This window comes from Vigna radiata, chromosome 10 (genome assembly GCF_000741045.1).
Source record: "Vigna radiata var. radiata cultivar VC1973A chromosome 10, Vradiata_ver6, whole genome shotgun sequence".
NCBI lineage: Eukaryota > Viridiplantae > Streptophyta > Magnoliopsida > Fabales > Fabaceae > Vigna > Vigna radiata.
This window is the reverse complement of record NC_028360.1, coordinates 7,838,772-7,854,040: the sequence shown is the minus strand read 5'-3', so window position 1 is coordinate 7,854,040 and position 15,269 is coordinate 7,838,772. Positions and strand designations below refer to the sequence as shown.

Genomic DNA, 15,269 nt, shown 5'->3' with positions numbered 1-15,269 from the left:
TGTCTTTTTTTAAAAGAATTTGTCAACTTCAATGAAAATAGAGGAAGAAATTACGTTACTGTTAAGTAGTAAAGAGTTTGATGCATAGATAAGTACTTAGTTCTTCTATTTTACTATTTAAAACTTTTTGAAAAACTTCAAATCTTGCATTCAAACTTCTTTTTGAAGTTTTTGTTGTAAAAAGAAAAAGTAAAAATATAGGTTGAATAATTATAATAACTAAATTTTATATTTATTTTATCATCGGATTTTTTGTGTTATTAGATTTGTGATAATTTTATGATAGTCATAAATATGTTAAAATGAAGTGTCACATTTATTACATGTTAAGATTATTTTATTTTAATAAACAAACATAATAATATCTAAAAACTAAGATATTTTAATTATTAATAAAATTCAAACAAAATTAATAAAATAAGAAATATATATAATAAAATCATAATTTCTTTTATTGTTCAAAAAAATACATCAATATTATACCGAATTAACTATTTGTCAAAATAAATGTAAGAAAAATAAAAGATTGTTTGCAGAACTTTCACAGCCATAAATAAATTTCGGGCAAATGTTGTAGGCAACACTTGCACCCATTTACATTATTGCGAAAAACATATCAATGAGTTACTTTTTCTTAAATTTAAATATTTGATTACTTATCTTAGGATCTAGATAACCTAGAAGTTACTGTCTACTTTATATAAATATTTCTTAATCATATGACATATTTATACATTTCTAATGCATGTGCAGTAGAAACTTAGCTAAACCAGATTTGGGTATCCAAAGATGCAATCTATCAAATAAACATAAGATTAATTTCAACATATACAGGGTAAGGTTTCAGTATTCAAATTTCAACACAAGTTCAAAGAAAATTTCTAGAGTGCAGTAAAAAGGTAATATTGTAAAATTTTCCATAAACTTGAATAAGCAGGAGTATAATATAAGGGTGATCTAAGGTCCAACCTTGTCAAAATTGATTTAGAACTAAAATTCAGACCCCAGCACAGTAATAAAAAATTATCATGGATTTTGCCAAACTATAACTACTGTGAAGAAACAACCATTTGTTCTTCATCATCATCATCTGTTCCAAAGTACCTATCTCCAAACTCCCCCATGCCAGGTATGACACGGAAATCTTCATTCAAACCGATTTCAATCTCAGATGTTACTATCTTTATTCTTGGAAAACTTTTGCATACAACATGCACACCTTTAGGAGCCTGAAAAGATGCAGAGATAGGATTAAAATTATATAAATAACACAATAATAGAGGAAAAAGAGATAGACATTGGCAACACTTACAGATATGAGATTAAGAAATATAATGTTGGATTCAGGTACACCTTTTCTTATGAGTAAAGAAATTGCTTGAACAGCAGAATTACCTATAGGATGAAAAATGTTTAAGAAGCTAATTCAATGAAAAGAAGCAAAACCAAATATCAATGTAGAGGCAATAGGCAGCAATACTTGCAACTTCAAAACAAAAGAGAATGACAAACCTGTGCCAAGTATAGGGTCCAACAGTAATACATGCCTGTCTGAGATATCATTTGGCAGCTTTTCATATATTAGCTGCTCGTTGATCAAAGATAAGATATCAGTGCCAAGAAATGAAACTGAGATTTGTACTAAAGCATACATGCAGTGGACAAACCTGCTGACCGTTGTCGCCTTCCCTGTGAATTAGAATTTTACCAATCTTGATACCTTTGCAGCATGCTCTCAAAGCATTCTCCATGCTCTCCCCACTGAAATGAGAGTACGTTAATTATATGATAACAGAACATGAATCTAATAAATTATAAACTGCAGAGGCACAAGTTCACATCAACCCCATTTCTTAAGGAATGACACTACTGTTGTGTTTCGATGAAGTAATTTAGAAGGATAATTCATTTATTTGAAGAATTTAAAATTCTTTACACTAAAATGAAAATGACTTGTTTAGATAAAATAAAAAGAAATTCAAATTTAAAGAATTTTGGAAGGTATTTCAAATTAACAAAATAGAAGAATTTCAAATACAAGCAAAAAAGTATAAAAAATTTGAAATTTCACTTCACTATCACTCAACTCACAAAGGTTGAACCAGGCCAGTCTAGAACGAAAGTCGGGCTGAATTGACTATCAAGAAAGTTGAGCTAAGTTAACTCAAACCAACAATCAAGCCGAGAAAAGTCAAGCCAAGTTAATCTGGCTCGATTTCGAGCCGAGATAACCTGAACTAAAAGTCAATACAAATCATCTTGAATCAAAGGTCGAACTAACTCAATTGAGCTCAAGGATAGAGTTGAGTTTGTCTTAAAATAGAAATTAAATTGTTTTATCGAAACAAGAAAATTGAAATCTAAGATATTTCAATTATTATATCCAAACAAACTATTTAAGAAATGAAAGGAACTCAATTGAGTAATTCAAACTATTTAAGTATTTCAATTTCTTGGAATTGTTAAAATTCCTCATGCAGATACAAGGTAAGTTCAATCTAATGGACTTGATACTTCAGCTCTGGACAAGACTAATACCTTCTGATTACAGAGACACCGCACAACCTTTTACAAAAATCAACACCAGTGTATACTGAACCTGCACATGAGGACAAGAATCAACAGTTACCATACGAAGGTTCTAATGAGAACAAACTAACTGTTTTAGACAAATCAAATAACAAATATGACGACTACATGGAAACATACGCAAAATATGACAGAAATTTGGTTTGTTCACACCATCAATAAATGTTCCCCCACATTGAAGAACCCAAAATGAATGAATTATTTGTTGTCTCCTTTCCACATTGATTCATGAAGTAGAGCATTATGCCATCATACCATTATTTCATATCAAATGGAGGCATAAAAAAAAATCATTAGAGGGCATACACGAATGATGACATTTTTTAATCAACTTCAATAATGTTAGAACCTCTGCCAAGGCTACCATTTAAGGCATAAGATAACAGAAATCTAACACCAGAAAATAGACAAACTAAAATTATAGCCATAGCCATTTGTAGAATATAGCAAAGCACTCGTAGTTTATGTATTCCTCATTTGGGACAATACACCAACACATGATAACCTCGACATCAAATGTACATTTTATCCACAACAATTTGCATTCAAAGGAGAGAACGGAGCATGTACAACAGCAATAAAAAACCAGATACGGAAGTAAAAATGTCCATCTAAATACCGTTGCCACAAAGATCAGAAAGAAAAGAATAGCACAGAAACGTGCAGATCACAACAATCTTACGAGGAAAGTATTTAAAAAGATAAATAAGATTACCAGTGGGAGTGACTACTTGTTTTTCTGTAAATGGCAGATGCCCCAAACCATGTTCAACAACCTGGTCAAGTTCAATTATTATGATGTCATATTGCCATTAAATTCAGAAACAAAAAACAAACTTATTTACTTACCAATCGAATCAACCGATCAGAGTAAAATATAAAATCATGTTTTGTTGTTTGAGCATCACGTATCAGCGTATGCATACCCCGTATCTGCAGAGTAGCATTGACCATGATGGTTTAACTTAAAAGTAAGAATCAAATATTGGTGTTTACTAAGCAGTATCACCGACAATGTCCATGATCAAGGGGTACCTGAAAAGTTGATTGAATGACATATAAATTTGGATATATTTTACACAGGTCATGCTGACCTAGCTTTGTGCGGATATGCTGTACAATCAAATCAATGGCCACATGATTATCTCCTCCACGGGGTATAATTATATCAGCATACTTCTTTGTTGGAAGAATAAAGTCATCAAAAGCTGGCTTCACAAATTTTGAATACTGCAATAAGTATTACATAAAAGTCAGCTGCAAAATATCCATTAAATGGTTAATAATAACCATGAAAATCTAATGCATGATATCATAGCTTGAAAAATATTTGTAAACAAAAAGAATCCTTAATGACTTCATTCCATACAATCATATGTTTTATATTAAGGAATTTGCACAGTAACCAACCAGCAGCATGAAACTAAAAGTAATATTTCTAAATCCATGCATTGAAGTAAATATGGCAAGGTGAAAAAGAATTAAGAAATAGTCAAAAGATGTCACGCAAATGGTGCGGTAGAAAGTTGCTACCTGATCAAGAACTGCTCCAATATCCCGACCCTTCTCATTAGTATCACGCCTAATCCTTCTTGCCAATCGAACATCAGCATCTGCACTGAACATTTTAAAATGTAAAGTAACAGCTTCACTCAGTATTTCAACAAAGACACATAAGTAAAACAAGTACAAGTTGGAATTCAATGGTTAACAATTTTAAACATTAAGTTTATATACAGGCTTAGAAAGTACCTAGGAGATTCACACAATAATAATTTAATGAAGTAACAAAGAACCAACAAATAAATGAAAAAAGTAACAATATGAAAATGGGTCAAAGTGTAACAAATAGGCTCATAGTGCCCCAAACCCTCAAAGTTTCTTAAATGATATAAAACAATATGAAGAATACAAATTTTCCTATATCATAATGTGAATTACAGGGGGAAGGGAAGAAACTAATTCCAAGAGATGAAAAAAGGTTAATCTTACAACATATCTCATTTTAATTAACAGATGCAGCACAACTTAAAATAAATAGAGTTAAATATGGAAAAACAATAATAAAGGACCTGTGTCAACAAATATCTTCATATTCATCAACTCCCGGACACGTGGATCATGGAAAACAAGGATGCCTTCTATAATTATGACATCTGAAGGGTTCACCTGAAAACACGTTAAAGCAACACAATGAAAAGAGAATGACAACAACTTTTTATAAGTTAAAATATGCATTTCAATTATCACATAGATATATTTTATACTTCAATTTGTACTAAAAGAAGAAAACTTTTCTTTTGAATGATATTTGCATCTTCACAAGTATTAAGTCTATCTTGAGTTGTTTATCATTTTAACCAAATGGTTAAAAGTTCTAATATAAACAGAAGTTCCAGAGATATACCCTTCTTAACACATCACTCTTGTAAGTCTTAAAATCATACTTCGGAATATCTACTGCTTCACCATGCTTCAACTTGTCCATAACGCGAAGCAATTGCTCGGTATCAAAAGCATCTGATTCAATATCAAAACATAAGTACAAGAATATTAACACAGTTCCTTTAATAAAATTAAAATGTCGATGTTTTCAATTGTCTCGCTACCCCATCAATTTTCAGAAACATTTTAAGAGAAAGAAAAAGGTGTTCACTCTATAATATATTTACAATGTCATCCAATCACTGTGGTAAGTTTGTAATAACATCTCAAAAGTCATATCAACACGATTTGTGATTGGATAATACTGTAAAACTATTTTACACTGTCAGTGCATTATCATTAAATAATGTTTTAATTCACTAGCATGTAATTTTAGTTGACGAGTTCATAATTAGTTTACTAGAATAACAAAAACATGAGAATGAACAAATGTTTTGGATCCTCATTCTCAAAAGTAAAAAAAAAAATTCAAGTTAATAAAAGAGACAAGGCCATAGAACATTCCATTATACTTTAATATGAACGAATGTCAGTAATGACCAAAAAGTGAACTACCAGGGTGGTCAAAGTTGTAATCCTGTACTCGTGTAAGTTCCTCCTCAGACAAGCTATGGTAAAAGGAATCCTGTCATAAATAGTATATTTATTAAGCTCAATGTATCAAAATAAGCACAAGAAGAAATGTATGGACCAAACTTGGCAACATGCCACCCAAAAGGAAGTTGAAAGAAAGGGATAACTAATAGAATGAATAAATAGAGATAATCAATGACATGATTGGCAAAGAAATAACATAAGAGTATATTTTGACTATATTAGCCAGAGAGACATGTGTGCTCTTGATATCAGAAAATGTCAGAAAGAAGCTTAGACAAATACTAAAAGAATAAAAATAAACAAAAATGATGTATTTTGTTGTGAATGGGGTCAAATTTACAATAATGGAAATAAAAACATTCCTTAAAATTTTTTGAATATCAAAGGAAAACTGAATCCCAAGAGATTCGGATCATGGATAGAACAGGATGCATATAGGGCCTAATGTAGAAACCAATCGGTTGTTTGTTTTCAATGATCCCTTTAATATATTTTTTCAATTTGATAATTGAGAAGTATAAACAGAAATAATTCAATACCTGATTAACAAGTACAACTCGTTGATCATGAAGCTGTTGAATGATCATATCACAAACTGCTGTTTTGCCAGATGCTGCACCCCCAGCAACACCTGCATCATAAAACATAAGCAAGTTAGAATCATTAAGATAAAGGAGAAGCTGTAAGAATTGAAGGCAAGGTATCCAAACTTAGCACCTTGAGCTATGAAAAAGCTCTAGTCCAATTTAATTGGCAGAAAATGAAAAGCATAAAAGGACCATGTGACATCGATATTAGTTGAAATGTATCATCCCGTAACTAAGCCACATATCAGAAGCTATGTAACTAAATTTCATGTCAATTTTTAATAGCTCCAGCAAGATGAATTTGTGATTTATATTCAAAGCAGACATGTTTCTGCCCTGAGTAGGTCAATTTTCACACAAAGACACAGGTTTCAAGTCAAAAAACTCTGTACTTCAACTAGTACAAAATTGTGCTTTAACAGAAGTGATTTTGTTACTCTGAAACACAAGAAAACACACCTATGACAAAAGGTTGTTTATACATGTCAGTTTCCGAGGTTGTTGGTGGTTCTATGCTGTCCTTTCTTTGCTCAAAACCATCCATGTGAAATCCAGAAAAATGAACCTCGTTAGAAGACTCCATTAATTCTACAGCCGACTTAGCATCCATTGGCAGGCAGAGATACCTGAAAAAAAACTAATAGTTAAAAATTACACATAGAGAAATGAAAATAGAAACAATAAAAGTCAGCAAGACTAATCTGAATCTAGTATGAGTAGATATAGTGAACAGATTAACCACCATCTTTTAACCAACTTTATAGTGTACGTATACTTACACACTAATGTATTAAAGATTGGAGTTCATTTAGTTTGCCACTAACTGAAGAAGCATTCATATTAAGTTGTACATAAACTGTTAAATGTGAACGATTGGATCAAGTCAACCATTTTAACCTTTGGTACTTTTAGTCACTATTTTTTGATTGAAGACTAAAAATCATTTTTTCCTTTTTTGCATATCATGACTTTGCACTGACTAAAGTAGAGTAAAGTAGCATGTCATTCCATTTATCTTCCACTATCATTACAGATTGAGATTCTCCGGTACACTATCTTTGGACCTTGGTAATTTTGGTACCATTTTCAGTAATTGCAGATTATCTAAGGCTTTCAAAGCATATATGTATACACCAAGGGAATCCAAAAGGTTTCTCAGACCTCCCAGCACCATTTTCGTAAATCTACCCGAACCCTATAAATAGGCTAAGCTCCTCTAATTCCTCAAGTATATCATAAAGTTGTGCATCCCACTTTCACTTTGCCCTTGTCTATTATGGACCAGAAAAGAGTAACACATCATATTACTTTTCCAGCATATACATCAAACACAAAACTGTGCTCACCCACACATGAAAATCCTTTCAACAAAGTAGCCAGCAATAATTCAAGTTTCACTTATCAAATAACAAAACATCACAGAGGGCAAATAGGATAAAGAACCTACCTATGCAAGTAACAACCAAATACCATAAAACAAAAATAAATAATAAAAAAAAAAACTAACTTTATGCTTACCCACTTCACCACTGAGTATAACAGACAAACCCCAGTCATCACAGCCCAAAATTCTCTAATAGGTTTCCCACAGCGAAATCCAGATCCAAGAAAAAGAGAAAAAAAAATGGCAAATATTGTAGTTGCATAATTCATCAAAGTTGAACCCCAAACAATCCAACCAATGCACACAATAATTATTATACCAAATAGACAAATGCTGATTCCTAACATACCTGCGGCTGAGTGGAAGAATTTGACAAAGAGGGAAAGAGATGCACAGAAACAGTAGAAGGGTGAGTTATTTACTGCAAACAGACAGAGATGAGTTAAGTATGAAGGTTTTATGCAATCCCTTTGTTTTGGTTTGGTTTATATACAATAGTTGTTGGCAAATGGACCCCATTTTTTCCACAAAATTACCACCTTCACCTACCATTTAAATTTTATTTTATTCTCTTTCTGATGACAATTGTCCATGAAATTCATAACATTTAGAAATAAAATAAATAATTAAATATTCATTTTTTCGTTTTTTTTTTCATTTTACCATATTTTTGTAATCGTACAACTTTTTACCTTTTTTAAAAGATTCGGATATGGACAGACATACTGCTGTAAAGTTTTTTTTTCTCTGAGGATGAACTGAAACTTATCTATTCATCCTTTCTCTGTTTTGTCTGGGTTGATTTTATATTAATTTATATTAAGTTTGAATTTGCGTTCGTAAAATTGATTTTAATTAAAATTGAACAAATCATGTTTAAATAGTCCATTTTAATTATAAATGGGTACAAAAACCCAATATGAAACTCTATTTAATAATAAAAATTATTAAAGTTGTTTTAATTCAAAATTAATTTTTCATATTGAGTGAATTTTTTAATCTGCAATTAAACGTGAATAGTTACTTAAAATCATATTAATTATTTTTTAGCAAATGTGGAATAATTTCAAACTACTAATTATTTTTTTCATATATCATGATTACATTATAAATAATCTCAAGTTAAGTATTAATTTACTATTATTAGACATTAATTCTTACTTTTTATATTCACTTAATAAATTAAATGCAAAATATTATCGAAATATGTTTTTAACATCTTTCACATAACTATTTCTCCTTGTAACTACATGGCAACTAGACCAATCATAAAAAGTTGTGTATCACAAAAGACAAAATTGAGTAAATATACGAGTAATTCATCACACCTTTTAAACATATTAATGTAATTTATATTAATTATATTTTAGTTCAAAAATGCGTAAAATGATAAATTAAAAATAAACAAGAAATATATTATGTTTTAGTTAAATATATAGTTTAAATTTTTATTTAGTTATTTGACAATTTAAATGTTACAATTATTGAAATATTTAAATTTTATATTTTAAGTTATAAAATCGAAAACTCATGAAAAATCAATAAATTAAGGAGTTTTATAAAATAAATCATCACGTTAGAATTATATAGTGTGGTTAATTTCATAATTAATCAACTTATGTAATTACCTTTCTCATAGCGATAATTTTTCACCTATTTCTTTCGTAGTATATCTAGGAAATGAAGTGATAAATATTGAAAAAAAAAATTAAAAAGCTTTATAGTGTTAATATTTATATTTAAAACATTTAGGTTGATAAAAAAAATGTAAATTATGAAAAGTATTTACAAATTTCTGAACACGAATCATAATAAAAATTACAATTAAATCTAATATTTTTAAAAAATGTTTTTAATCCTTAACATTTCGAGTGAACTTGGATAGTTTTAATTTTTTGAGTAGAAAGTAATTTTTAAAATTTTTTTAAAATCCTAAATTTATATAAAAAACAAATTTTTGAAAACGAAATATTTTTAATATTTGAATTTTATGGTTTGAATAGATGAATGTTGAAAGTTTCCAGAATATTTCTGTATTTGAAATTGACTTGTACAGTAAGCTGAAAACGTCTCTATACGTTACTGCTGACCCAAAGCTTATCACGTTTTTCACAATCTACGTGGAATTGATTCGGATGTGGGCCCCGGTACTTTTAAAGAAAAGTTATGTTATTTTAAAACTAGTATTAAGATTTTTTTTAAGAATTAATATATTTTCTATGATCAAATTATTTTCAAAATTTGTATTTCAGCTTTTAAACTTAACTTTTATATATATATAATATTTTTTTTAAGAAATTGCTTAGGAGTTTGTGTTTCTGACTCTTTTTAATTAGATCTAAGTAGACATGACAGAAAAAAAAGTTTTTAAAACTAGAATTAAGATTTTTTTTAAGAATTAATATATTTTCTATGGATCAAATTATTTTCAAAATTTGTATTTCAGCTTTTAAACTTAACTTTTATATATATATATATATATATATATATATATATATATATATATATATATATATATTTTCTTTAAGAAATTGCTTAACTGATTCTTTTTAATTCGACCTAACATATAGAAAAAACGTTTTTAAAACTAGAATTAAGATTTTTTTAAGAATTAATATATATATATATATATATATATATATATATTATTTAAAAATATTATATATATATATATATATATATATATATATATAACATTTTTTTTAAGAAATTGCTTAATAGTTCGTGTTTCTGATTTTTTTTAATTGAGGCTACAGTAGACATGACAGAAAAAAGGTTGGAGTAAGAGAGATGAAAGAGAATGATTGAGAGAGATGAAAGAGAATAGATTGAGAGGAATGAGAGAATGTAAGGATCTGGGGATTTCTTTTTCTTTTAGATTTGAGAATGAAAATTATTTAAATATCCTTGACTTTAAAACTTAGAATCCATAATATCTTAGGGTATTGTTAAAATGTATCAACTGAAAAACAGCCTACGGGTGTGTGTCTATATATATATATATATATATATATATATATATATATATATATATATATATATATATATATATATATATATATATATATTCAATTAATATAACATTTAGACACGGGACACGTGTCTAAATGTGAGTGGTTCACGTGGAAATCAATTTTTAAAAAGAATAATGACGTGGAAACAAATTTGGGATAGAGTTTTGAATCTGAGGTTTGGTTCATTTTGGGGATTCATTTTCACAATTCAGATTTTGAATTTGAGACTTAATTAGAGAGAGAACCGAAGCTTAGAGAGAACTGGAAGCCTTTGAGAATGTCACTTCCTCCTACCCACCAAACCTACGAGAGAAGGAGTTCCCTCCCATCCACCCATTGTCGCCCCGTTGTTTACGTCTCTACCCACCCACCGTTCCATTTTCGTGCCTCTTCTCTGGAGCTTTGCGGTCTGTTGTCTGTCGGAGTGTCGTCGTGGACGTCTACCCACCCACGAATATTCTTCCCTCCCAGCCACGGAGAAGCGTTGGCGTTGGTTGGACTGTCGTTGTTGAAGGCAACGTTGTAGGCACCAAACTTTAGTCGTTTTGAAACAACGTACTTGGATACCGTCATCGGAGGTGCTTTGTGAAGGTTGTCTTCGTTGTTTTAGGTAACTCATTTTTTTGTGTTTGGTTAATTTGTTCATTTAAATTTGTTTAGGCATTTATGAGTTTTTTTTGTTATTTGGGTGTTTTTGGTGGTATGGTTTAATGTGGCATGAAATTGTCTAGAACATATATTGGTTGATGTGGTTTTTGTGAGGAAAGTTTGAATTTGTTTGGTTTGTAAGAGTGAACTAGATGATTGACCGCATAAATACCTTGTAAGTCTGAGTTTAGAAAGAATAAAAGGCTTGTATGCAAATCTGTGCTATATGTTTTTTCTAAACTCTTTGGATGATGTTTTGAAATTGTTAAAATTTTGGTTCCTTAATTATAAATGACAAAGTTAGAGATTCAAATCTCTTCTAAATGCCATAAGACCGTGAGTAAATGATAAGCATAGGGTCTTACACCATTTGATATTGCATAACTTTAGAAATGTTTGGTCATATGACCCATGGTATTATTGGTCTAGTTAATACAACTTGGCTTATGGGGTTTGACCATACTTTCGGTGAAAATTTTCTCAAGCTACTGTCCAGCTCCTTATTTCAATTTAAAATTTCCTTGAGTCTATAAATTTTGTGCACAGTTACGAAAATTTGAAAAATTAACCATAATTAGCTCACTGCTTCAAAATTTATGAATTTATAGTCATTAGAGATATCTTTGAGTCTACTATCCAACCCAAAAAGAATTTATTCATTTGAAGTTATGTGGAGAGAATTATAAGCAAATTAATCAGTAAAGGTCATAACTGAAAATACAAAAAAACGTGATTAAAATTTTGTTCTTAAAATTTTTACTGCAACTAACTTTGTGATCTAAAAATTACGAGTCTGGGCAACGCTTGTTGGTGTTGATAAATTCGGTAACAAGTATTATGAGAAGCTTAGAGACACATAGTATGGTAAGTTTGTTTTTCATTCTACACATATGTGAGGTTTGTCCAGCAAATTAGACATGAGTAAAACCATCAAATATAACCTATCCACATGGAAATCTAGCATTAACATCAATCAAGCATTCCAATTATTGCACATGAATATCTCACTATTGATATATTTATAAGGAATTTGATAATGTGAAATGTTTTGGCTTTTCAAATGCTTCTCATAGGCCTCTTATAATTTATAAGAGGAGAACTAGAAATTAGGTTCTGAATTAGGAATGAATTGTTCTAGGGTTAACGGTTTTTATTCAGTTGTAGCAGTTCTTTTCATGGGCAAGCCTACCTCTAAGTGGTTATTGATCAAGGAAAAAAAAGATAGGGGAAAAGTGAGAGAGGAGGGAAGATAGAAGATGGTTAGGCAGGGAGAGGCGAAGCTCTCAACAAATCTTGGAATGGTGTTCTTAAAAAACTGGCTTCAGAATCTTAAACTTTGACCAGTGAATAAAGCTCAAATGGTGTTCACTGTTCTGAAACCACCAGCTTCTTCAGCTCCTTTTTATTTACCTGAAATTTCACAGGGGAAACAATTAACTAGTTTTCCATCTCAGAAGGCATGTCAAGGTGAAAAAATGGAAATTTTGTCCATATGAACAAAATAGAAGCAAAAGTAAATTACCTTCCCCCATGGCATTAGGAGGGAGCTTTTCCCACAGGATTAGATTAGTTGGAATCTGACAAAAATAATAAACAAATTATCAAAAAGTAAAGTAATTAGCAACAGAGAAAACACCAAGAAAAAACAGATGGTGCATTTTAATTGTTTGGTTAGTATGAGAAATAGTCAAGAAATAAATCAAGTGCATTTCAATTTTTAGAATAATTTTCCATCATATGATACATAGGTCATGATCTTCTCTTTTGACCTTTAGAACTCGTCTAAGATAGCTGGATGCTGCAAAAAATGTTCTGATTGTGAATATCCATATATTCAACACTTCCATGGAGGAAAAAAAAATGTAACAGATACATGGGTTGATAACACCTAACAACCCATAATGTGGAAATGGTAGCATCTTGCCTCTATGATAACTGATTCAATTTCCAATGCAGATAGCTTATAGCCACCACCCTTGATTATATCGGCATTAGTACCTGTTAGAAAGAAATACGTAGAGAATGTAAACAACGTTATTTTTAGTTTTATTTCCATCACAAGCTTTTACTACTCTAATGTTCCGTTCCAGCACAGAAGAATTTTCCATTATCTGCCCAAAAACGCCAAGGTCAGTCATAATCCAATCACTTTCTACAGCCAACATCTATTCTATAAACACACACTTTATTACAGTCACAAGATAGCAAACAATCCAATGCTACATGAAACAACATAACTAGGTCTAATATCATCATACTTGGTAGATTAGTTTTGTTGCATTGCATCTCTATTAAATCATTATGGGCACTATCGATAATAAATCCAGTATGACCACTGCGTTAATTTTCTATATCTTATATCATATACAAGCAACATTCATAATCCAATAAATCATGTTGTACTCATGATTAATTACCAATTATGTTTTCAGACAAAATATCTAGAAGAAATATTTATCAATAACATATTATACCAATAGCAACCTATAACCTTCAGATAGAGTATCAACATAGAAAAAAAAAATGCCTTCATAGCAATATGCAAATTATTATCATAAACATTTTCACCAAAAACGTTCAACGCTTACTAAGTTTTTAGAACAAATCAATAATCAGTACCTGCTTGTACCTCTCTTTTTTCCTCTCCAGCACAATAAAATCTTTAGTAAGAGATTAGAGAGTAAATATACATAATAAACTCTAAAGCTAAAAAGTCAAATGGACAACAAGAAATGAGACACACAAAAGTGACGCTACAAACTACTGACGACACTCTGGCGGACTGCAAATTCTGACAATGGAAAGCGACGCTTTTGAGAAGAGGCACGAAAATGGTTGGGTGGGAGGAAGACGCGCGAAGCTGATACGACTGTGGAATGGCGAAAAGCATCTTTTTCGGTTGCCGTTGCAATCAAAGCTTTGAACAACGCCAGTCATCGGAACAAACAATACTTCCTTAGGCGACACTCCGGTGGACAACGAAAATGGGTGGGTGGGAGGAAGATGGGACTCTCTCTTGATTTTGCGCTCTCTCTCTAAGCGCGGTTCTCTCTCTAAGTAAGTCTCAAATTCAAAATCTAAATTGTGAAAATGAACTCCCAAACCTCAGATTCAAAACTCTGCCCCCAAATTTGTTTCCACGTCATTATTCTTCTTAAAAATTGATTTCCACGTGGACCACTCACATTTAAACACGTGTCCCGTGTCTAAATGTTGTTCAAAAGTGTTGTTCATATATCATTTTTCTTAATATAAATAGTTTAGAAATGTTACACATGTCAATTTAATAAAGAAATAAAAGCTTTTTATACCCATTAATGCAATCATAAAACAAAAGTAAGACATAAAAATATAAGTTTAATTGAACATTTTACTACTAAAAGTTTACAATTTTCTCACTAAAGTTCTAATTTCGTGATTTTTACCACTAATGTTTAAAAATTAAGCAAACTTTTTCTATTTATTTAAGATTCATTAAATGTTTAACATTATGAGGATGTGACATAATTATGTTCTACAAATAATCCATACTCAATTAGAAAGAAAGATATGATTTTTTTTTCATTCGAATTTTAATTATATATTTTACTTATAACGTTTCAAACTTTTGTTCATTTCATTATCTAGTTTTCAATGTGGTGAGTTTTACTACTATTGCTTAAAAGTTAAGTATATTTGATATCTTTAAGTGTATGTGGGAAATGTTAATGGAACCATAATGAGAAACGAGAGATGATATTTTACGAAAATTTCAGAAATCATTATTTTTTATTTAAATTATAATTAATGGTGTTATTTAGGGTTGAGGATTTTTTTTTTCTTCTACTTCCATCTTCATTCAAGTTTCTGTTTCAGAACTACAAATTCAAATTGATAATTTCTTTTCTCCAATTTCTTTCTTAGAAGCAAATATATAAATATTATCGTCAGCGACCATTTAAAAAATTATATGATTTTTTAACTGTGATGCATATTATTTGTTAAAACACACTTATTTCATTTTAG

General features: G+C 30.2%; 1 protein-coding gene across 2 annotated transcripts; it reads right to left on the bottom strand.

The window, feature by feature from the left end:
• Window positions 1-797: 797 nt before the first annotated feature.
• On the bottom strand, window positions 798-8,082 carry LOC106776213 (uridine kinase-like protein 3). Of its 2 annotated transcripts, none has more exons than XM_014663591.2 (15): window positions 7,952-8,082; window positions 6,678-6,844; window positions 6,171-6,262; window positions 5,590-5,659; window positions 4,997-5,109; window positions 4,662-4,758; window positions 4,123-4,202; window positions 3,625-3,819; window positions 3,439-3,522; window positions 3,305-3,365; window positions 2,539-2,599; window positions 1,668-1,761; window positions 1,513-1,585; window positions 1,313-1,395; window positions 798-1,229 (listed from the first exon to the last, which is right to left on the bottom strand). In XM_014663591.2, the coding sequence occupies exons 2-15, from the start codon at window positions 6,826-6,828 to the stop codon at window positions 1,050-1,052; spliced, it is 1,434 nt and encodes a 477-aa protein (XP_014519077.1). In that variant the 5' UTR covers window positions 6,829-6,844; window positions 7,952-8,082; the 3' UTR covers window positions 798-1,049. The 2 variants fall into 2 exon arrangements, with proteins under 2 accessions (XP_014519077.1, XP_022642394.1); XM_022786673.1 differs by having other exon boundaries at window positions 1,050-1,229; window positions 6,678-6,855; window positions 7,952-8,059.
• Window positions 8,083-15,269: the final 7,187 nt, after the last annotated feature.

Bases quoted from the DNA above. Each gene is read 5' to 3' on its own strand.
- LOC106776213 (XM_014663591.2), bottom strand. From the start codon at position 6,828: ATGGATGCTAAGTCGGCTGTAGAATTAATGGAGTCTTCTAACGAGGTT. The intron at 6,263-6,677 runs GTGTGTTTTCTT...TTTATGATGCAG, and splicing joins TAAACAACCTTTTGTCATAG to GTGTTGCTGGGGGTGCAGCA. The intron at 3,523-3,624 runs GTACCCCTTGAT...GCTACTCTGCAG, and splicing joins TCATTCAATCAACTTTTCAG to ATACGGGGTATGCATACGCT.